Here is a 23,844-nt window from a genome sequence, read left to right as displayed (position 1 = left end):
ATGTGGCCCGCTTGGTGGGTGGGAGACATGAAACGTTGTTTCAATCCTAAGGTTTGCAGATCAGATATAAGAGTGGCAGAGTCAGTTAAGTGAGTAAGATCTAGGTGAAAGTTTAGATCACCTAGAATTGTAAAAGCACTTTCTGTAGCTACAGATTCCATCATGGAATTAATACTAGATAAAAACGCCGTTTTGGATCCAGGGGGTCGATATATCAAAATCCCCTTAAAATTAAACTGGGGAGAAAAATTAATAGCAAATTGCAAGGCTTCACACGAGTTGGATGGGATGGGGGTTATTCTGACAGGGTAGGATTCTCTGGTTATTATGGCCAGTCCACCTCCTCTTTGTTTTGGCCTATCCTGACAGTAGGCTTTATATCCATCTGGGACTGCGATAGCCAGGTCAGGTTGTGAGGTACCGTCAGTCCAGGTTTCAGTAAGGAATAGTGCGTCTACTTTGGAATCAGTAATGAGGTCGAAAACTTCCTGCCTATGCTTTCCAAGAGAGCGTACATTAATGAGAGCTATGGATATACTGACTCCTTCCTCCTGATAGTAATTTGTGGAACTGATGTTAGAAAGAGGAGGAATAGTGAAGTTACAATGAGGACATGTAATTGGGTTCTTGTGGATCTCTAAGAGATTAAAATGTGAACAACTAGTACTAGCAGGTGGCCTAAGAGCAAGAAGACTTTGATTAGAGTATTTTATAACAGCTTCTGCCCTTTCTGCCCTTTGAGAGACAGGGGTCGTGGCCCTCGGCCCGGTCCCGGCGCGGACGGGCGCAGACGGGCTTGCCTCCGGCGCGCCGCCGGCGCGCCCGCTGCGCCCGCCCGCTGCGCGGACGGGATGTACCTCCTATTTTATGCATCGTGGGGGCGGGAAAGGCGGGAAGGCTAGATTGCCTAGAGCGCAGCCCTTACCTCCTCTAGATGGCGGGGGAGGTGGGTCCGGTCACGTGACTGTGACCGAGTTAGGCAGCTCTGCTATCGGTGACTGGAGCAACGCGCTAAACACCGCGCTGGTCACAGAGGTAAAAAACAATTATTCTACAACCACTATGTATTTAAAAATACACAAAGTGAAAGCCTTGTGCGCAGACTGTCACAATTTCTGGAAATATTAAAAAGCGTTTTAGCGTGTAGCGTATTTTAAAAAATAAAGGATAGAAGAAGAGTCCTCCGGCTTCCGCCTCAGAGGAGAGCAATTTTACAAATGCAAGGTTTGCTGGTATGAAACAGATCGCCCCTTAAATAGTCCAAGATGGCGGGAGGGCTAGATTGCCTAGAGCGCAGCCCTTACCTCCTCTAGATGGCGGGGGAGGTGGGTCCGGTCACGTGACTGTGACCGAGTTAGGCAGCTCTGCTATCGGTGACTGGAGCAACGCGCTAAACACCGCGCTGGTCACAGAGGTAAAAAACAATTATTCTACAACCACTATGTATTTAAAAATACACAAAGTGAGAGCCTTGTGCGCAGACTGTCACAATTTCTGGAAATATTAAAAAACGTTTTAGCGTGTAGCGTATTTTAAAAAATAAAGGATAGAAGAAGAGTCCTCCGGCTTCCGCCTCAGAGGAGAGCAATTTTACAAATGCAAGGTTGGTCCAGGAGATTTCCATGGTTTGCATCAACTAATGCGGGTTCTGGCCTTCTTTCCGTCTAGCTTTCACAAGGTAGTCATGAGGGCTCTGACTGACTCTAAGGTGGATTATGCGAATTCACAGTTTTTGGGACTACCCTCATAGAATTTGCAGAATTTATGTGAAACTATGAATCACAAGTAGTTATACTAAGTGTTGTTTACATTGCCCAGTAGACTGCACGGGTGGCAGGCCAACATCTATTTTCTTAGTATGTCAGTGAAGTGCTGCTTTATATTTGATGTGCCACTATCAGCTGCATCCACGCTTATCCCACACACCCATATCCCTCTGTCTCGAATGCCCTAACCCTTAGCCTCCACTCGTCTCCCCCTCCTTCCTTTGCTTTTTCTACAGAATTATGCTTATACCTGCAAGTGAGGCTTGAGCTGGATGACCACATCCAAATGGAGGTCGTAATATACCGTCAGTCCCTCTGGAAAGTCAACCACGGTATAGAAACCAGCCCGGTAAATGTTAACTTCGTTGCGGGTGGACGCAGCTGGGTTGTACATCTGCAAAACAAACATGATCACTGATAATGAAAACAATCACAGAAGCAAGTGTCCCCCGGAGAATGGTCTACTGTGTGGCAACTGTGGCACACACACACAAACGCACAACACACATCAATTTGAGCTGGTATGCTGTACAGAGCTCACTGTAAAGGCATCATACATGATCAGCACGTGGCTAGACAGCGTAGAATGTGAGGAGGAGAATGGATTGGAACAATGCATTGGTTACACGTTAGTTTTTTTCTGTGACCTTAACATACTTTATTCAAATGGTGTCTGTTCTTGGGATCAATAATGGCACGTAGTAGTGCGTGGACGCAAACTAAAGACGATGCCGATATAAAGGTCTTCTGCGTGAAGGCTGATTTCAGGTTGAGTGGACAGGTATTTTGGTAGATGAGGCAAAGAGAAGGTTGAGATGGCAATTCATGCGTGGGTTTGAAAGGCGTCTTGAGGGAAGGCCATTGCAACGCGCCAACTTGGTGACGACTAGTGGTTTGATCAGCATGTTGTCAGAGTGAATGCGAGCCATTATTTGATTGTATGAATGCTAAGCATAAAGTCACATAGAAAGCTGGGGCTCTGTGTGATAACAGAGAAGAGTGACTTTATACTGAGGATTGACCTCCCGGCATGTAAGTAGAATGGGGGGTGGAAGAAATGAGATATGCTTTTTTTATGACGGGTAAGGATGCATCTCAGGCTTGGTTGGGTTTTGAATTGGGCAGCTCTTGGCCATCATGTATGGAGTGTTATTGCAGCAAAGAAGTGGCCAAATGCATGTGCCATACTATGCTTGTGCATAGCACTATATTGTATCACATGCATTTTTCAACGTGACATTTTTTAATCACTAGGAAAACGGGAAAGTCTCACTCTCTCCATACTAGACATTCAAATTCCTTTTGCTAAAATTGCTTCCATATTCACTAAATCTGTTCACCAAATTCCTATTTCCGTACTCTCTGGGTTGAAGTTGCATATGGGAAACAGGGCAGCCCTCTGTGGGATGGGGATCAGAGGCTGCTTTCTCGGCTTCATGGACTGAAGAATTGTTAGCCCAGTCAACACTCTCCCTCTCTGTAGTTGCTGCTCAAATGTACATCCGTATTTTCAACCTGTGCTCGTTGTGTCTGTGCTTTCCCTCCCTCCCTCCCTCACCATTTCTTGGACCTCTATAGAGCAGCTGAGCCCTTCATACAAGGCATGCGATAACGAGATGTTATCCCACACTTACCACTTGAGGTTCAAACTCTGTCAGCAGCACATAGGTTTCCCCGAACACAATGGTAATGTTCTTGGTAGAGTAGGAACCGGCCAGCAGCTTGGAAGCGACGCTTGTTGCCGCCACAGAGAATGGAGGCTTCTCTGCAGACTGAGGATAGACAGGAAAGAACAGTGTTTGCAAATATACTTCTCAGAAACTCACTCATGCACAGACAGATCCAAGCCAGCAGAAAAAGAATGCCAGGTGGCATCAAGAAAATACAGTGACATGGATTCTCATCCATGATCAAGCATGGATGAAATGGAGCAACAGGGCTTTAACTCACATATAACTCCTGAAGGCAGGCCAAGGATCTGGACTACTAATTAAAGCCCAGATATTGCGTTTAAGGATTACCCAGAGCATACGGGGCTTCGACGGCTCGAGCCGCATTAGCCAACATCTTGAGGGGCACACTCTGTTGAGTGTTACTGACCACACATCGACTGCTGTCTATACTGCCATAAGTGGCACTTTCAGCCAAATGTGCTGTTAATTCAAAGTTATGGTTAAACTTTGGTTAAAAATACAAAATCAGTGGATGTTGCCTTTTTTAATGTTTCCATTGTATTTGATTGGATAGGAAACATTATTTTTTATAAATGTGTTATGGGATCTCACAAATATTTGAAGGTTTTCCAGATTTTATGAACAACAGAGGGGATTCCAGGGTGAAGAATGAAAGCCTATCCTCGGACAGAAGGCCACTCACACTATCTTGATCTGGAACCCCATGAGAAGTGTGGGGGGTGGGGAGCTTGTAGCCACCTATCACCCTATGCCGCTTATCGAATGCGAATGGTCTTTCAAGATGGATAGCTTTTCTAGCGTTTAAATACTTCATGGTGTGCTGACAGAGACACGAACAGCAGCACCTTTGGAAGTACGTTTTTTAGGATTACCGAAAAAATTTACCTCTAGAGGTATAGGAACATACTCAACTAGCAGCCTATGTCCTGCACCCCTGTCAGGAGCGAGCCTCAGTTCCTTGCCCAAAGGGCCTCAGGTAGAAGAGGGGGGCAACTTGAAGGGTGAAAACTGTTCTCTCCAGCCTACCACCGTGGCCTGATGGAAACTGCGAAGGTGCACTTACCATAACGAGTATCATTGTACAGTCGGCTGTAGGGAACTTCTTCCAGACCTTGTCAAAGAGGATGAACTGGGATTCACCGTAGGCATTGCAGACCGAAGTGCAGGCATTGCGGGTGCACTCAAAGCGCCCATCCTTGCATGTGCTGAAAGATGAAGTTAGGCAGCATTAGTAGTATCCTGTTTGCTTCTCTCCCAAGCAGCATTGCTTTGGGTCCCCTGACTTCACCAGCAGCACGCACGCGGTTCCTGAGCAAGGGCACCCTAAGACTGATGCATGGATTTCCAATGAACATGACCACCTTCTCAAGTAGAAAAAAAATGGAGCTCGAATTGTTCTTTGTATGAGATGAAGCATGAAGTTCCAGTTCATCATAAATTAACCTAAAAGGAACTTAAAGATGCATTAAGCAAACTGTACTGTTGAAAGGTTAGGAGGTTTGGTGCATGCTTAATCGCATGTAAGGAGAGACTGACCCCCTACCTGCCTTTCATAGGCACACTCTGGATTTCCCTATACATCTGTCCGTGCCTTTCACTGCCCTCAAAGGTATTCTTCTTCTTTTGCAATCCCAACCTTTCAAGTACACATTGGTTTCCTCCTGAAATGTCACAGATGCAGGAGAGGTAAATTACTGTACATTTTTTTGGAGGGAACCTTTGGAAAGAAAACCTTAGTACAGGTGGACTCTTCAGCTCTGAGAGGTGTAAGCTTAAAAATTGAAAAGCCTAATTTTATGCTGCATAATTTTGTAAAAATGTTCCACATATTATCTTCAATGTGTGGCCAAGCTTAGAACAAAGAGCCAAAATTACGAACTTATTTTACAGTTGTGAAAACTCCCTTTGAGACTCCTTCGTTTTGGTGGATGTAAAAAAAGTTTGTTTGGGTCTAGGCAGTGGTCTAGGAGATCACAGCCAAACTTTAAAACAAGCTTTTACAAAAATATTTTTTTAAACACAGCCCGGTTTCCTTTAAGGAAAATAGTTTGCCTTTTTAAAAGTTGATTTTACTTAAAGGCAGTCACAGACATGGTGGTCTTCTGAGCATCACATGCCACCATCCCTGTGATTCCAACTAATCAGAATGACTTACAATTTTCAATCTATCGCATTACTATTTATGAGGTAGGTTGGATTACAGCCCACTCCGATATGGCATTTTACGAACAGCCCTGTTAGTACATGGTTCAATTGATAAAATTATTTAATGGTTGTAAATTGCAACACGTTTTTTGCAATCAGACATCAGACTCAAAATCCAGCAGAGAACTAAAGCACTTATTTACAAGCCCATTGCGCTGCCGGTGCGTCACTTTTTTTGCTGCTTATATTTACAAGGCCATGTGAAGACACCCTTCATGGCTTTTTATGACCTTGTAAATATTCCCCCCTTTCATGCATTACTCGGCGTGAAAGGGGTGTTTCATGGGTGTTGCTTTAGGTGTTGCCACGTGAAGTGCATGGAAACTGGCACATACCCAGAATGCGTCGGCATCCTACGCCTTCTTTGGGGAGGCATAAGAGAGGCTGAAAGAGGAGAAATTCCTTTATTGCTCTTCGTTTTTCCTTTTTAGGTCGAGCATTCAAACCCTCTTGTATATGCTTTAGTATATACTTACATGTGTATGTACTTTGTGGGCTCTGGAGTTCAGCCCTCGAACTTGTCTGCTTCCGCTTAGGTACATTTTTTCTGTTCAACTGCCTCTATTTCACTGGCTTGATAGAAAACAACCAGCTGAGGTCAATAAAGTACCAGAATTGCTTTCTACTGTGGACTTTCTTTTTTACATGTTTCTGGCAACTGCCTCTATCTTACTTTCTTGATAGAAAACGACCAGCAGAGGTCAGTAAAATACCAGATTCACTTTAGCATTCTCTAGATTCCAGTCCATAGAAATTGTCTTCCATGAGCACCCGTAGACAATAATATTTTTTTCAAATCTTGTATTTTCAATGATCTGACCACCGAAAGCCCTGATTTTATGTTACAAAACAGAAATTTGGATTGTACCATTTCCCACTAAAAGGCAATATTTCTCTCAATGTGTTCCCATACCTGGTGTGTCACGCAGTTTGGTGCTTACTTTCCCTCCATGTTAAAGAACAGTAGATGTTTCAGCACCCAAGCTAATGTGCTACATAGCTAAATGCATATAACTCATCCTCTTGCTATCCAACGAACCCAACACCGCCAGACACAACTTTCGAGAAGGCATGGAAGCCCTCGCCAAATGGATGAAAAACAGCTGCCTACAACTAAACACCAACAAAACGGAAGTGCTCATCATGGGCCCAAACCCCGACGCCTGGAACGACACCTGGAGGCCCCCTGCCCTTGGAAACCCGCCCACCCCCACGGACCACGCACGCAACCTGGAAATCATCCTGGACTCAGAGCTCAAAATGGACCGCCAGATCAACTCTGTCATCATCCTCCTGCTTTCACACCCTCTGCCTCCTACGTAAGACATTCTAATGGATCCCCCTCGAACACAGAAAGACCGTCACTCACGCCCTGGTCACCAGCAGGCTTGGCAATGAACTCTATGCCGAAATAAACAAACACCTCACCCGCAAGCTACAGAACATCCAAAACGCCGCCGCAAGACTGGTCCTCAACATGCCAAGGCACTGCCACATCTCCCAGCACCTACGCACACTCCACTGGCTCCCCATCAAAGCTAGAGTCACCTTCAAGATGCTAACCCACGCTCACAAGGCCTTCCATGACACCGGCCCAGCATACCTCAACAGCCAACTCAAATTCCACACACCCCAAAGGACCCTACGATCAGCCCAGCTCTCCTACGCCGTGGTCCCCCACAACAGAAAGACCAGATCGGGAGGTCGCTCCTTGCCCTTTCCGCGCAGCCAGAGCCTGGAACGACCTTCCGCTCCACCTCAGACAGACAACATCGCTCCCCATCTTCACAAGAAACCTCAAAACCTGGCTCTTCGACAGACCCCCTCCTTGATGGACTGGAACCTGTGACCCCCTCGCCACCACCCCGAGCGCCTTGAGACCCTTATGGGTGAGTAGTGGCACTTAACAAAAACCTGATTGATTGATATAAGGTCCAAAAGGCGAGAAAGATTGCATTGCAAATGCTTGTTCTGTGTGTGCTGCATCCTGCAGCACACATACAAATAAGAAAACATCTCTTATGATTGTTTTTGTGCAGGAAGGTCCTCCTTACTGCAGAAAAACAATCAACCCTACAACGCAGTCACCCTGGAACCATGGCGGACGGGTGCCTGCATTGGTGCATGGCAGCCTATTGTGCGCTGGTGCAAGGGAAAGGAACAGGAATGCGCCTTATTTTGTAGATATGGCACATTCCTATCCTTTTCTTTTGATAAACAGGAGCGCAGCACAAAAGCTTGTTGAGCTGCCATGTGCTTAAATATTGTAAATGAGGTCTTCTGTGGCATATTGCCTACTCATGTGCTTTCTACCTCATTGATTTTTTTATTTACAAACATCTATTTTGTTCATTGCTACTATGCTTACTCAATAATTCTCAATTGATGTTCATGTCTTGTAGCATGCCCAGCTTGAGCCCCGAAGTGGTAAGTCATGAATTTGCATTGGCGTATCCTCAATTAAACATGCTTCCGGCTGCACTTCTGTACTGCCAAGGTTGTCAGTTCTCAATGCATGGCTGGAACGCAGGAGAGTCCCTTAAAGTGTAGCATCACATAACCTATGTCAGGCCGGCTCGGGCTATCAATTGATCTCGGAAACTCCAAATGACCCAGACATGGGCAGCTGGTCATCTAGTTCTCTGGCCATTCAACATCTGCATTATCTGGAATTGTGTGACGAAGACACCCTGACCTATCTGGCGGTAAGGGAAACTGTAAGGCCAGTGGATTCAGTACAAAGCATGCAGGGGATCACTTCCTTACCAGGTGTTGCAGTCCTGCACCATAGTTTCTCCTGGATTGTACTTGTCTCCTCCATGGATGCATTTGCATTCAGAAATGGAGACACATTGGTCCTCGTCGTCTCTGTAACTCCTGCAGCACAAAAGGCATGAAAAGAACAGTTATTGCAATGAAGTATTTATTGTTAACCAGACAAAATGACCCCCAAACAAAGCCAATGAAACAGGACGCCTCGGCCACCTTTCTTACAATGACCTGGCCAATCTGGGCACAACGCACACGATTAGGGTACAAGAGGCAAGCCGAGAATGACTAACCAAGATCCTGCTTCTTTTGCATCGAACCTCTGGACTGCCCTGCCAAAAGACTCGGGTCTCGGACTACCTTTCACCGCTCTCTTCAAGGCTCAGGGCACGTCCATTCAGGAAATGTCAATTAAAAGAGCCCATGTGTTTGAAATCCCCGATGCCTCGCCTCCTGACTGCCTGCTCCTTCCTTTTCCAGTTAATATGTTTTATCTGGTACAAATAAGTGCCCTGTTACCTCTTGGTAATAACATACTTAAAAAATACTTCAATAAATAAATAAATAAAATCAACAGGTGGCATTATACGCTTCTGACATTGACAGCCTTATCACTTCTCCCTCAGTAGCATTGTCGTCTCGCGCTGTTGCCCCTCTTGGCGTAGAGTCTTTGAATTTGACCTTTTTGTTTCTCATTTGGAATGAGTGTGTGTACAGGAAATTCTCTCTCCCGTCCTAAGGTCAAAGGTGACAGCCCTACAAGGGTATTCGGAGTATTGCACGCTGGACCGGTGACTGAGAAACCTGGCTGGGCTGAGGCAGAACCTGTGACATCTTAGCCTCCGCCCTGCTCCCTGAAGCACCCGTTTGTCAGCGAATACCAAATGTAGAGACCGGATGCGCTCCGAGTAGGCGTGAAACTCGCCATTTCCAGGCAGTGTATCAGCTCTTTACTGAAGTGGAAGCAGATTCTGCCACCGATGCAGCTAAGCTCTGTCCTGGAGTCACTTGACTTCAGAAGTATCTTTGCTTAGTGAACTTTTATTATAAGATGTATAGTCAGTTCTGCTCTTCCCATTTCCAGCCGGTACATTTAGGTTCTGTGCTACTTTTGACTATGTGATGCTTTGGTAACTACTTGGCTGGTCTACAGAGCCGTGGGCCTGGGCTTTAAATCATTAGGTGATCTGGGGCATTTCCATACATTGAGTATTTCCTTATTTACCCCTCACTTCCAGTAGCGCGTATGATGCTTACCCATAGGGGCAGATGCAGCCTGGCACACACGCTGCAGGACAGGTTTGATCGATCATTTCCAGGTTCAAGCAGCTCTTTTCACAAGACTTCCCAACACCATTTGAGCAGTCACTGTACAACTCACCAGTGGGACACCGAATTGGTTCTGGAAGAGAAAAATTCAGAGGCCAATAAATAAGCATGTTTCACTTCAGCAACATCAGCAGCACCGAGGTATAATCCCTCAGCGGGGTAGGGGATGAGCCTATATCCTGCATCTGGAGGGTCTTTTCAAGCACCAGAGCCCTATGGTACCTTGATACGGTTTGGAAGTTAAGGACAGCAGGTTGTAACTCTGGTATTTTCCCTTGTCTGTAAAGTTGGGTCGGTTGGCTTAGTGGACTAATGTTTCCAGTATAGGGCCCCTGTGTTCAACCTCATGGTCACAGGTTCAAATTCTGGTGGGCCCATTCACCCTTTCATCCTTCTGAGGTCAATAAAATGAGTACTACTGAGTTGCTAGCAATAAACATCTGTTATTCAGTGCCAAGATACCCTTCTAGGTGAATATGTGCTGTACAAATACGGTATGTTATTCCAGCTTGCATTAGAGGCATCCCAGCTCTCACCTAAACCACTTACCACTCCTTATTAAGGCCGCACGATTTTCGAGGCTTCTGCAGTTGGTTTGTAAAGTGAACTCAACCCAAAATATTTTCTAGGATTGGTGCAGCCTTCCTGTTTCTTAGAGAATAGCTATATATGTATGAATGCGTCTAAAGAATATGGTAGCCTCCTAAGTTCTTGCAGTAATAGAATTAAATGTAAATTAGAATGTGTCCTAAAAGGCCATACATATGTACATAAGGCTTCGAATCAAGAAGCATCCAAGGATCTCACCTGCAAAATTCCTGTTCGCAAAGAGCTACCAGGGATCGATACGATCAGACTACAGGTATGGCTACAGGCTTTTTTACCCTTTCAGCTAGCAGTGGCATACTGAGACTATGTCCAGGCAAAAATCCCATTAAGCCATCATAAGGTCATATAATAATATTAATTTCATGTTACGCTAGTTGTGTGAAATTCTTGAAATTGCGCTATTACAATACATCACAAAATTGTAGCCATTTATGGCCAAACTTTAGTGCAACCGCACAAGGACAATCTTATTGCGAGAGGCTGCTATTTGTGGAACACGTGCTTTTGAGATTTTTTTTTTTAGCGTGACCTGTGTCTTTATGTCCTAAATGGATGCCAAGACAAATTTGACATTAAAAGATAGACCTAAATGCAGGTTTTGCATTCTGCTTAATTTAGTATAGTTTTGCATAATCGTCTCAAATTTCACGTAATTTCGCAAATCCAAATTACGTGAAAATCACACATTCCGGAGACATAATCTTCAATAGTAATAACAACCCTTTTACAAAATCATTTATAAAAATCGGTGAAAATTAATTTTTATCTTCTTATTCTAGCAGTAATTCTTGCTTTGATGCGTAATTTTTCCATTCTAGAAGATACCTTTAATAATTTTGTAATAAAACATTCTGACGATTACCCCACCCTCATGCACACCATGATATCTCCAATGGGGTTCACTTGCAACATCCTTGACAGGCATTCCTCCTGTTTATCCACCCGAAATGCATTTGTTTACATGAGCAGGTTCACAATGTACAAGTATTCCAAACATAAATCCTTGTTTTCATGACATTATTATTCTTTGCCCAGTTAGATGACAATTTTGAATCCCATGATTTGTTTAGCTACATTTGTTGTTATTCAAAAAAGTATTTTTTACAACCATTATCACTACAATTCAATAACTACATTGACAATATTTTGTAAATGTACCTAATGAACATTGATTTGTATGTTTACGGCAATTATTCATCATGAATAGGTTTGCTTCTCTTGTTTCTGTAGAATTTCCTGCTCTACAGGAAACCTTTTGGCTTTTTATCTTGGCATAACTGTGGAAAGCGAACAAGGTCTCATCTTATGCCTTGGTTTCTGTAGTCAGTTTCTTTAAAATCTACCTGGTTGGTGACCTCTTTCTGCATTGAAGATCACAAATATTTTTTCTAATTCCGCCCCTAATTTTTTATATTTATTTGTAATTGTATTTTTAGATTTTCTATCTTGTTTCCTTTCATTAGTTGACTTTACCATACGCCAATAGTGCTTAGCACCGTATATGTTTTAAATAAATGAATAAATAAACAGGCACCACTGCTAACCGGTTCTCTAGATCTTCCTAACCCCAGGGCTGACCTGCAACATGATTCTGGATTTTAATGTTCTTGTGATGTTAAGACAGCCCAACTAAAACTCCAATACTATAAGACAGTTTGTTCTCTTTCGCGAATCGTCATTCTGATCATTCTACTGCTCCCTCGCTGTAAATACTAAGGTGCTTACTACACACAGATCACAGCTGCTACAATCTAAAATAAATCCCATTTAGTTGACGTCCATGATTAAGAAGGTGCGAACGATGGGTTTTAATCCCTGCTCAGCTCAACAGTCCTCATTTTCTTAACTTGGGAAAGATGTAAGGCTAAGTGGACCCAGGGGGATAAGAGTCTGTGACTGTCTAGTTACATGCAGATCTCTTTAAAGGATGCATTAGTCAGCTGATCTATCACACTGGCTTACTACCTGCTGACACCACAGTTAACCTGAGGTGGACAGCACTCATCCAACAACCTCAACATTTCTTCCTGGCAAAACTCAACTTACCACTGGGTGTGGGAATATTTTCATCTGAGCACTCCATGATTCTTTGGCAGCCACTAAAGAGAGGAAAGACCAATATGTTTACATTTACACTCACATTAGACAGATGTCTGGTCCTCTTGTCAGTACTATCAAATCAGCCTCAGCAACTACTGGCAAATGCCTCCAGACCCCACTGAGTGGTGGAGACATTGATCTGGTAGCACACAAATGTCCACTGTGCCGAAAAACATCTGAATAGAGGTGACGACTCTGTAGGGAAGTCTGAGAGTTCACGAAGGGCTCACGCCTCTTAAAAGCCAGACGTTAGCAGCACCAGTTCCATATACATTATGCATTTTGTATATATGTAATTGAAACTACACAACTCTGTATGACACTGTGGAGCCACCAATCTTTCTTTAAATCTCCCCATTCCTCAGAGACCCTGAATGAGCCATGTACCCAGTGCCGTATTAACCCATGGACATGCTGGGCATTTGCACGGGGCCCATAACTATAGGGGCCCCATGCAGACCAGAATTTAACTCTAATTTTCCATTAAACATTTGTATTCCTGTGAGGGGTTGTGAAGGCAGGGCCCAGTGCACTGCTTTGCCTAGGGGCCTATAATGCTGTTAGGATGGCCCTGCATGTACCCCAATGCTTATCACTCAGCAGTCCAAATTACCCAGTAGAAGCAGCATTGTGTGAGACATGGAGTAAGAAAGGACTGTCGACTCAAAGAGCCAAAAGGGTTGAGAGGAGGCCTTTTCACTCATCTACGGACCAAACTGGCCTTTCTTCAAAGTGCTGTTGATGAGCCACATGCCTGGATTTTTAGCATCGAATTGACCCAATATAATCTTGAATTCTAGCAAGATTTCAGGTGGGCTTTGGACAGCAGCATACATAATTTCCCATTGGTAGATTAATAATACTCTAGATGCAAGGCTTTCCTATGAAAGTCAGCCTAAAAAACAGTATCTCTCTCTCTCTTTCTCTTTTGGCAGTCTCTATGGCAAAACAGATCACATGTCTTACAATTTTTCGAATCTGGCACCAACACAAATGAAGTGCTCCACATTACAGCTGGGGAAAGGACAGTCCACCTGTACTACGCCAGGGGTCTTTGTTGTGGCCAGAAAAGGAAACAAAGGCAGAAAGATGTATTTATAGGGCCTGAATATATCAATTTACACTGACTTATGCTAGGCTGTTCTTGTGCAAAAAATGGTTTAATGGTTGATTTGATGCTCACTACTTAGATAAAAAGAATAGTTTGACTGGCTAATTTGAAAGAACAAGCTTTGGAAAAGTAAATAGCTTTTACCTGCAAATTCGGGGTACAGACCTATTGACTTGCCAATGCATTTTTCCACAAATGGCCACTGGGCGTGTGTAGGCATGGTATCCATCTTGGAATACTTTTTGTTAAGCATTATGAAAAAGCCCTTCAAGCCTTCAAGTTGGCTGTTGCTTGTGCACTGGTGGCCATCTTGGAATGGTTAAAAAACTCATTTAAAGATGACAATCTGCCTTTCTATAAGTGGCTTCACGCATTCAGGCAGAGCATGCTGGGAACAAGCATATCATTGATGGAGATAGAATTTGTACATAAAAAGATCAGAGGTAGAAAATGAATATGGAGCTGGTAGAAGAAGAAGAAAAACAGAGAGAAAATAGGCCCTAATGCACCACAATGCATGATCGTGAGGTCAGCAGTGAAAATATGCAAGTTATCCAATCAAAAATGGGAAACCCAAAATACTGCTTTGGCGGAACAGGCATAGGAAGAGGGAGAATAGCTAGTGATTCAGTAGCAGATAGTCATGGAAGCCACTGGATCATGAGCAAGAGCAGACCAAAAACCTACCCTAAATTTATATTGGATACCATAGGTGTGTTGCCTACAGACTTGTCTGATGGCAAGAACTAAAATATTACTAATTCTATTCCCGTAAAAAGACATAGCAAATTCTTTGATGTGACACTGCTTTAGTAGATAGGCTATAGGTGACTCAATCCTAGTGAAGTATTCACTATAACTCAAATGTCTCTTGGGTTCTGATCACCTTACAGTCACACTCAAAAAGACAAACTTACCATTCCTTTCCATTTTGAAACTTGACCATTTCCCCCAGTTTGTAGACACGATTGTTAGCATAGCAAGGGCACTGGTCACTGAAAGATAGAAGAAAGTAACACTGAAATAACACTTAGAGGCTTGTGTCTTATACTGGGATAAAGAGCCTTCTTAGGCTCCTAATCTTTGCACGGTCTTAATCCAAAACTCACTTTGACCCACAGATCTACAAATGAGCCTCCTGTGAGACTGAGTTCTTTCAAATCCCTAAATGTTTCCGCGATAAAATGTGCGCAGAAAGTTGACTATTTAATTAGAAAACACAGTTTTCATGCAATAACTGAATCCTGGATCCTAGTCTTACATCTTCAAATACATGGACCAAAGTCTCTCTAATGATGCAACAACCTGTACTCATCTTCCACTGTCTGTTTCAGCCACCACTATATGGAAGGTGAGGACATCTGTTACTCCTTCTTACCCTTATTAATAATGGTGTTGCACCCTGCTAAGGAAGTGGCACCCTCACACAAGGGTTTGATTTGGGCACAATGAACCACACTGTGCCTTCAATATTGTGACTGTGGGCACTGCACTGTGCAGTGCATGTGTGCAGAAGATGATCATGGCATTGACATAGCTACACATCCTGAGCTAGATGTGATGTCCAGATAGATTTTGGGTATCATCTTTCTGAAGACCAGGATCTAATAGAGGTCATTTAGGGTTACAAATTTCTACTTACCCATCGACGCAGGTGTCTAGAGTAGAGTCGTAATACTGGTTGGAGGGGCAGACACACACCTCGTTCAGCATGGATTCAGCAGGAAACACAAGAAGTTGGTCAGTGTACTCTCGACAATCTCTATTGGAGAACTCCGACAAAGTGGCCGGGATCAGAGGTTCTTGACAGTTGATTTCTAGATGTAACAATAAAGAGAGATATTAGAAGGCAGAATGTTATGCAATAAATAATATATCTATATGCCTCATCATCAATTTGCATTGTTTTGAAGCAGAGTAAGGATAATCTACCATGGAACTGGAGGATAAGCCAGCAAGTCAGTGCCTCTGAAAGGCTGATAAGAAAAAGGCAAAATCAGTCAGGTTCGGTGATGCTTGGTGGTGAAAGCCCTAGCAGGCCTTTCTGAAACATTAGCCTGTTGAGGACCCTGCTGCTTTAAAGGTGGGCTAATCCAGTCCTCACCGCCTAGCCCCTACATTGTAAGTCATAAGGATGAATTGCTCATGAGTGGACCGGGTGTAAGGTACGAACTTTGTCTTTTCGTGCTCACGTCTTTTACAAACACATCAGATCTGTCTGAAACACTGCCAGGAAGCCAGTTCCTGAGGGGCAAACAAGAAGTTCGATGAGAACATCAGTGCAGTGAGGTCCAGAAAAATCAGAATTGTGTCATTCCATTGCACATTAGTATTCCCTTTACTAATGAACAAAAACACGAGGGTCTCCAGCCAGTACTTAATTTGTGCAGGCCCTCATAGGTGGTGAGCACCAGCATTTGTTGTGGGGAGAGAAAGATAGTAAAACAGTGATACAGAGAGAAAGAAAGAAGATTTAGATATAAATGAGTGACACAGGGAGATATCAGGGATGAAAACAAACCGGAGTAGGTGTGAGGCCAAGTGAGAGGAAGTGTAACGTGGTGAAAGAGCGATGCATGCTCTACTGGACAGGGTTAGGGTGGCGCCTGCCCCAGGGTGTTTACCTGTGCTTTGTATAAGTGCTCTTACCACAGTCAGAGAAGGTGGAACGGAAGGGAACAGTGATGCCAGCAAAGCCACAGTGGTAGGCATAGTCTGCCAGTGCAGAACACATGCCACCAAACTCCTCTCCAAAGTAAATGCTTGAGGCGCAGGACGTCTTGTAGCTGGTGACTTCGATGATAGTACGGCAGTCAGCAAATATAGACTCATCCAGGTAACTGTCACACTTATCCTTGGCTGACACCATAATGTCTGTGGTAAGGAACACAAGGAAGTAAGTAAGGACAAGCTGTAAGGCCAAAGGAGAACAAACAGAATGGAATTCTAACCTCAATGAATCATACATTGGATCATGACACAGTGTGGACCCTCAGCAAACAATATTCAAGCTAAAGGTGGCTATAGATTCAAGGGAGTAAAACAATGTAACACTCCAGGAGGTTGGGTGCAGGAGGGCTCTTCTTCCTTGCCTCAGCTTTATGTTTGGTGCCACAAAACGTAGCATTGGTTTAACATTGGTGTGAATGACTTAAGCCTGCAGGAAAACAGCAGGACCCCCTCACCTCCCTTCACGTGAAGTAATGGTAGGGGGGTTTTGTGTCTTTCTATAAGGTTTTTTGTACAAGAAGATTTCTAATTCTAGGTTTATTCAAGAGACTCTCCTTGGTTAATTCTCTTAAGCACTACATCACATGGCTAGTACAGAGTCCGTTTTCACTAAGGAAACCTTCAGGCACACCTATTGCGGGGATAAGCCGAAAGATATTTTATCTCGCCCTTCACAGGGCTTCAATAACACACATGAAACTCCAGCCTATTGCTGTAGACACTGGGCTGGAGTTTCATGTGTGGTAATGAAGCTCTATGAAGGGCGTGATAACATTCTTCTCTGTTGTTGTGTGTTGTGTTCTTTTGATGTTTTCATTGATTTCTTTAAAAAATAAACCAACATTTCACTCAAGTGTATATCAAATCAAAGCCAAGAGTTATCAGGATGACAACATTCATGAATGCCAGAATAAGCATCACCAAGCAACTCAACTTAGTAAAAAAATTAACATTCATAAGCTATTTCAATTTTTTTCTTTAGACCTACACTTCATTTTATTTATGTTGACCAGGTTGTTATTTGAAAATATGAAAAGAATAAACTGAAGAGGAAAAGGCTGCGCCCAGCAGACTGCGACTCACCTAAATCGAGATCCCCTCTGGGCGGCTCTGTGCAGGACTGCTCCATCTTCCAAGATACGGAGAACATGGCGGCCACGCTCTCCAGCATGCCATTGGAGCTCCTGAAATCATAAGGGTAGGGGACAGTGTCTTTGGTTAAGTATCAGGCTGGTGACCCAGTGGAGAAGCAATAAGGCAACAGTAGCTAAGGCACTGAATGCAAAGGCCTAACATTCAGGTTGAGATGGCCTCGCAGTACCCTAGTGTGAGGAGGATTCCCTGGGGTTCAAGAGAGCCATCCACTCCGCATTACTGGCACTGAAAGTCAAGGTGCACTTTGTGTACGTTAGGTATGTAGGCTCATAGTGCCCATCTGAGGGCAGACTCTCAAAACTAAAGTGCTCCCCCTCCAAATAGTGTGCTTGAGTGAGTGCCACCTCTGAACAGTGCAGAAAGTCTGACGCTAGACCTGGTGGTTCAGAGGACTAATGCATCAACTCCTGGAATCTGTCTGACCCCAAGTCCCATCACCGTTTCACTCTTCCAAGGTCAATGAAAAGAGTTCCTCTGACTGGGTAACAGTGAGCCTCGTTGCCAGGATTTATTGCCAGGATTCCTTAAAGAGTGAATGTGCATTTTACTGACACGTTTGACTTTTTGCAGTCTTTTATAGTATGCCAGAACTAATGCACCCTTTATGTGAAGGAACAGTCACCAATAAATAATATTCTAGAAGAAATATACGAGGCATAGAAATGCAATCTGCCACTGGGGTTTTAGAATGAAGGCCACCCCAGGCAAGTGAGTGAAATAATACAGCGTTAGATAGTATTCGAGAACCAATTCGTGGTTGTGATAGAATACCAGAACTAATGCATCCTTAGAACTGTGTTGCACAGTCTTTAAACATTGTATCAGAACTGATGTAACATTAAGCAGCGTCCCACACTGATGTAGTATTAGAAGCACCTACAGAGACTAATACTTCCCTTGAAATATCTTCCAACACAAGCTTGGATGGTGCACCAGGTCTAACGCAACTTGGATGTATGTCGTTACAACGCATGCTTTTTCCACGCATGCATTTACAACGCAGGTTTAACAACGAAAGTCGTTACAATGACTTGCGCTGGATAGTGAATAGTTTAATTTACTATTCCAACTCCAGTCCCCATGGATAGTAGGGAAGGTTTTGGATAGTAAATTAAACAATTCCCTATCCTACAGCGCCCTCCAGCGCAAGCCGTTGTAACGACTTGCATTGTAATTCCTGCGTTGTATAGGTACTGTGTGGAAAAAGTTTTGTTGTAAAGGATGTTTCCCACGCAACCTCCTTATATTATACCACTGAAGCAGGCTTTAAATGGTGTGCCAGAAACGAAGCAGGCTTAGATAGGTTACCAGAGATAATGCAACCTTCCTACAGTGGAGGTGCGTCCATTGGGGGCATTGGGGCGTTGCCCCCCCCACCCCCGCCCTTCAAAAATGATGCGCCAAAGTTGAGGGGACAAAGGATACCAGCCCTCTTTTTCACTGATGATACCATATTAATATCTCAATCGCCCAAGGGACTACAATGTCTCCTAAATTAGTTCCAAACATACTGTAGCAAAAAAGGCCTTTAGATTAATACCAGCAAGACCAAATACATGGCCATAAATCCTCACAAAACCTTTAAGGAAAACTTGATATTAAATAGCCAAAAAGTTAGAATACGCACAGAATTTTAGATATTTGGGTGTTTCCCTGGACTCTAAATTATCATGGAAAACCCAAATAGAAAAAAGCAAAATGACTTTAACACAAAAGGTGTTACCAATTAAGAAAAGACATGGGAACAGCCTTAGCAAAGCTGTTTTGCCAGCACTAGAGGTATTTAAGTACAAAGCCCAATATGCAGCATTATATGGAGCTGAACTATGGGGAACCTCGTGCAAAAAGGACTTCGAGGCTGGCGAAAATAAATTTTATAGAGCATTGTTAAGATTGCCTGTACGTACGCAACTTATTCCAATTATTCTTGATCTGAACATAAAACGTACTGATCATCATGCGACCTTGAGGCCATTGATGCTTTGGGTAAGACTGTGGTCTACACCAGAGTTGCTAGTTTACAAGGATGGTTTAAAAGAAATAATGGAATTGGATAACAACAATAGTATCATATGGCTTAAACATGTTTGTATGTGGTTGAAAAAGATCAGATTATCACAGTTTTGGGACGATCCAGCTACACTAATTCAAAACTCGCAAAAGGTTCTAAAATCATCATTTTGGGCATACATTGAATACAGTATGTTAAATGAAAGACCGAGCGGAACCTTAACAAGCAGGCTCCTTATGTTTAACGATAGTGCTCACTTTGAACAGTTTTTGGACATAGTATATCCACCACTTGCTAAAACACTGTATATGAAATATAGATATGGAGTATTGAGAATAAACACAAATGTAGCAAGGTGGTCAAACAATCATACTAAGAAGAAAGATGATGATTTATGCACCTTATGTTCAGGCAAAGCTAGAGAAGATGAGTCACACATCCTTTTCTTTTGTCCTGCTTATGCTGTAGCCAGAAAACGATGGATTAAACCGCTTTGTCTAAATTTAGATGTAAGATTACACAAAGAGGCGGAAAGGATTCTAAAAACCGATACTAGCCAGGTTATTATCTTTGGTATTAGCAAGTTTTTGCTAGCAAGGAATTTTGTACGAACCAAAGTGGGCCTGAAACTTTAGAGAAATCCTTGCATTCTAATACAACTGATAAATACAGTAGAGCAGCTCCAAATGAAATGCAACTGCCAATTGTATTGCATAAGAATCCAAAGTGTGTATATATTAATTGTCAAAATGTTTTAATAATATTGGAATATCTTGATTGACTATGGATTTAACCTCGAATGCCATACGTATTTTTATTATTAATGCCTTTTTAACTATTTAAATTAAGGTTTTAAATGTAAGGATTAGACACCCCCAGCATTGTTTCCTATTAAAAACTACTTGACTGAACCCTCGCTTGGCACTTGTAATAATATCAGTTTATGTTTTTATGCACCTGCAAATATTTTTATGTATTTTATGGTTCTAATGTACCGAAATAAAGATTATGAATGAATGAAGTAAACTCTCTGTTTACTTAAGTTCAGATACGCCGATGGGCAATTGACAATCATGTCAGTCAACATGACGTTGGACCGCTCACCCCCTTCAGAACCTGAAGGTGGTGGGCGGTGTGGCGTCATGTTGACTGACAGGCATTGTCAGGAGCAGGCAGGAGAGCGCATGAGTAGGGAAGGTCAGCAAATGTTTGCGCCGTGCCCAGTCATGCCCACTGGTGCCTGCTCAGGTTGGCATATACCCATTAGGAGAGCGAGGGTTGAGCAAAGGCTCAAACCTCGGTCTCCTAATGGGTAGGCGGGCAGAACGTAAGCCTGCTCTAAGTCAATCCTGCCGCTGCTCCAGCCCCAGGATTGGCTGAGAGGGGTTTTGCCAGCAGTGATAGGCTGTTCCAGTGTAGGCACCAGAACGGACACGAGGCGGCGAGGACCTGGTGGTCAGGTAGGATTGATTTGATTTGACGTGACCCCCCCCCCCCCCCACCCCCCCCCACGAGCCATGACTGTGTTAGAGGACCCTTAACTCTAGTGTGCAAGTGCTTGCGACAAGTTTGACAGACTGCTGTCACACCCTACCTGATGTGAGGGGTGTGAGAATTCTGGCACAAGTGTTTAGACTGCTAGTCTCGGTCTCTGAGGGTTGTTCTCAACAAAAGAATAAAGCAGTTATCCGCACGCTGGCATGGCATGTTTTGTATTGTCTGGGCTCATCACCGCACTTGTTCTGCAGAGTCTCGGTGAAGAGTCATACTCAGGTGAATGCTGGGGGTTTTCCAATATTGCTATTAGCTTTGAAGAGTCACCAGAGGCTTGAGATAGTTTTGGAGCAATTCGGACTAATGCTTCACTTTTAGAAAACACAATATCCAAATACCTAAAAACAGAGACGCAGGGTATGGTTTTTCACATTGATATAACTATGTTTCAAGCCAGCATCAGAGTACATGAGGGGTAAAGGTTAGGCAATTTAAGGACATGACCTCTGGAAATACTTATTTTGTATGATGTACACTATTGCAAGTTCTAGAATGATTAGAAATGCACACGGTAGTGGAGTTTACTTTGTCATTCACCGAGCCTTGCTTTTCACTAAAGCTTCTCATGTCTTTTGGTCACACATTTTGGTTAAGTGGGGAAGATGGAACTGGTCCCAGAATTTGCAGTTCAGACCCTGGGACCGTGTGACTACCTTGTTCATCCCGTGAAAATTGGAAAGAACTTTACGCCTCACCACTTTCAAAAGTCACCAGCCGCCACTGCCTTCCTATATTATACCACTTAAGCAGGCTTTAAATGGTGTGCCAGAAACAAATCAGGCTTAAATAGGTTCCCAAGACTAATGCACTGCCCTATGTTATACCACTAAAGCAGGCTTTGAATGGTGTGCCAAAAACAAAGCAAGCTTAGATAGGTTATCAAGACTAATGCACCTCCCTATATTATACCACTAAAGAAGGCTTTTAATAGTGTGTCACAAACACAGCAGGCTCAGATAGGTTACCAGAACTAATGCAACCTTCCAACATTAAACCACTAAAGCAGGCTCTGAATCATGTTCCAGAAAAAAAGTAGGCTTGGCAAGGTTGCTTGGACTAATTCAGTTTTAGACTCTGTAACCGAACAATTCCACTCTTGACAGTGACCCAGAACTAATGCAAGCTTCCTTTCCCAAACTAATGCTGTCCCTAGCATGTTCTAAACACATTTGCAGTCTTCAAACAGGTACCATCTCCAATACAACCTTAACTACATTTGTTTCTTAATCAAAAAGTAAGCAAGTGGTGCAAGCTGCAGTGGTCTCCTGAGGAGGGCCGTGGCACTTATTTCTTTTACAAACTAAGTAGTGCGGGCATCCACAAAAATGTTAATGTAATCGGTTAAGACGGTTTAGACAATGCAACTACACATGTTGTTAACTGATGAAAACGTTGGGTGAAAAAACTAAATTTCTAATTGAATTATGTGCAGAAAATGTCAAAATATTAAACATGTTGAAAAAAACATTGGGATATTCTTAAAAATTAAAAGGATTTTAAAGATGTCATTACAGAAAAACCATAGGTGAATTTTAGAAAAGCAGATACTTTGAGAAATATCCTAAGCCCTAGTGAAACAACCAGAAACACAAGCACGTACTCTAGGACTAAATGGAATGAAAAATGGTATCAGTATTTTAGAAGTAACAACTGTGTGTGCTCTAAATATATGTCTGATAAATCTAAGAAATGTTCTATTTATGACAATGGTAAGACCTTTAAGATTAGATAATTCATTAACTGCAACTCCCCTTACTGTATATATATGATCATTTGCCAATGTGGAAAACAATATAGTGGGTCAACTATTTATCTGTTAATGGAGAGAATTAAAGAACATGTCAAAGCAATCAAAAGAGTTGACAATAAATCTCCATTGAGCAAACACTTTCTGGACAAACATAAAGGCAATAAAACTTTGATTATTACAGCAATTGGAATTGACCATATTAAGGTCCATCATTGACAGATAGATAGAACTCATAAACTAGGTATGAAGGAGACACAGTGGATATAAACCCTGCGAATGTGGATTTTGCCTGCATGTGGACAGAGAATTGCATACCACTCTGTATTAAGTTGGACCCATATAAATGGCAATGCGTAAGTCTACAACAGACAAGATCATTTTAGACTGGATGATATAAAGCATAGCTAATTTCCTTGACCAAGAATAGCTAAAGTATACATGAAAAACTGAGAAGGGAAAGGGATGTGCATATGGTCATGATGATCTGTAAATGGTGAGGTTATAACAGGAGGGCACAGAATGTGTCAGTTCTTCCTCGAGGAACCGGGTTGTTAAAGAGATATGAAGCTAGTGTTCAATACAGTAACTAAATGGGGGAGTGAGAAATAGTACTGTATGGGGCTCGAGATTTCTCTGATTCCGATATACTCGTACAAGTTACCCATTGGAACTATATTAACTATATGGCATCTTCTGGGTGTTCTATTTCAAAACATCTTTGTTTTTGGAGCAAGTTACTTCAATTATTCATATATGGAGTAAATGGCCATAAATCCAGGACATTTTATGATATTTATGCAGAAGGATAAGTCTCAGTTCTGGTCACCGACAGATGAAAAGTATATTGAGCAAGGCTTCTGCTGTGCCAGTCCTTATATAATGCAATGGGTAAGCACGGAGAGGATCGGAGACAGAGTTGCAAAATATAGGGGTATGAAGCCCAAAAGGTAATAGGGTATGGGGATAAACTTATTTTATTGTAATAATTAAAAATATGTAGAACCAAGGGTTCAATATATAAGTTTGATATATTTTGCTGATCGAAGAGGTATATATAGAGG

The 23,844-nt window shown here is 42.8% G+C and overlaps 1 protein-coding gene across 1 annotated transcript in view; it reads right to left on the bottom strand.

The window, feature by feature from the left end:
- Window positions 1-23,844, bottom strand: part of LOC147701546 (otogelin-like protein) — a 109,820-nt gene that overhangs the window by 41,230 nt on the left and 44,746 nt on the right. The window contains exons 12-21 of the mRNA XM_086929351.1: window positions 17,397-17,497; window positions 16,233-16,457; window positions 15,226-15,400; window positions 14,501-14,578; window positions 12,419-12,471; window positions 9,692-9,836; window positions 8,432-8,542; window positions 4,524-4,665; window positions 3,401-3,538; window positions 2,017-2,160 (exon numbers count right to left, since the gene is read on the bottom strand). Of these exons, the coding sequence (XP_086785477.1) occupies window positions 2,017-2,160; window positions 3,401-3,538; window positions 4,524-4,665; window positions 8,432-8,542; window positions 9,692-9,836; window positions 12,419-12,471; window positions 14,501-14,578; window positions 15,226-15,400; window positions 16,233-16,457; window positions 17,397-17,497 (1,312 nt within the window). The remainder of the gene's footprint in view (window positions 1-2,016; window positions 2,161-3,400; window positions 3,539-4,523; window positions 4,666-8,431; window positions 8,543-9,691; window positions 9,837-12,418; window positions 12,472-14,500; window positions 14,579-15,225; window positions 15,401-16,232; window positions 16,458-17,396; window positions 17,498-23,844) is intronic.

The sequence above is a fragment of the Lissotriton vulgaris genome, chromosome 7 (assembly GCF_964263255.1).
Source record: "Lissotriton vulgaris chromosome 7, aLisVul1.2, whole genome shotgun sequence".
Lineage (NCBI taxonomy): Eukaryota > Metazoa > Chordata > Amphibia > Caudata > Salamandridae > Lissotriton > Lissotriton vulgaris.
The sequence above is the reverse complement of the archived record's forward strand: the minus strand, read 5'-3'. Positions and strand labels throughout refer to the sequence as shown.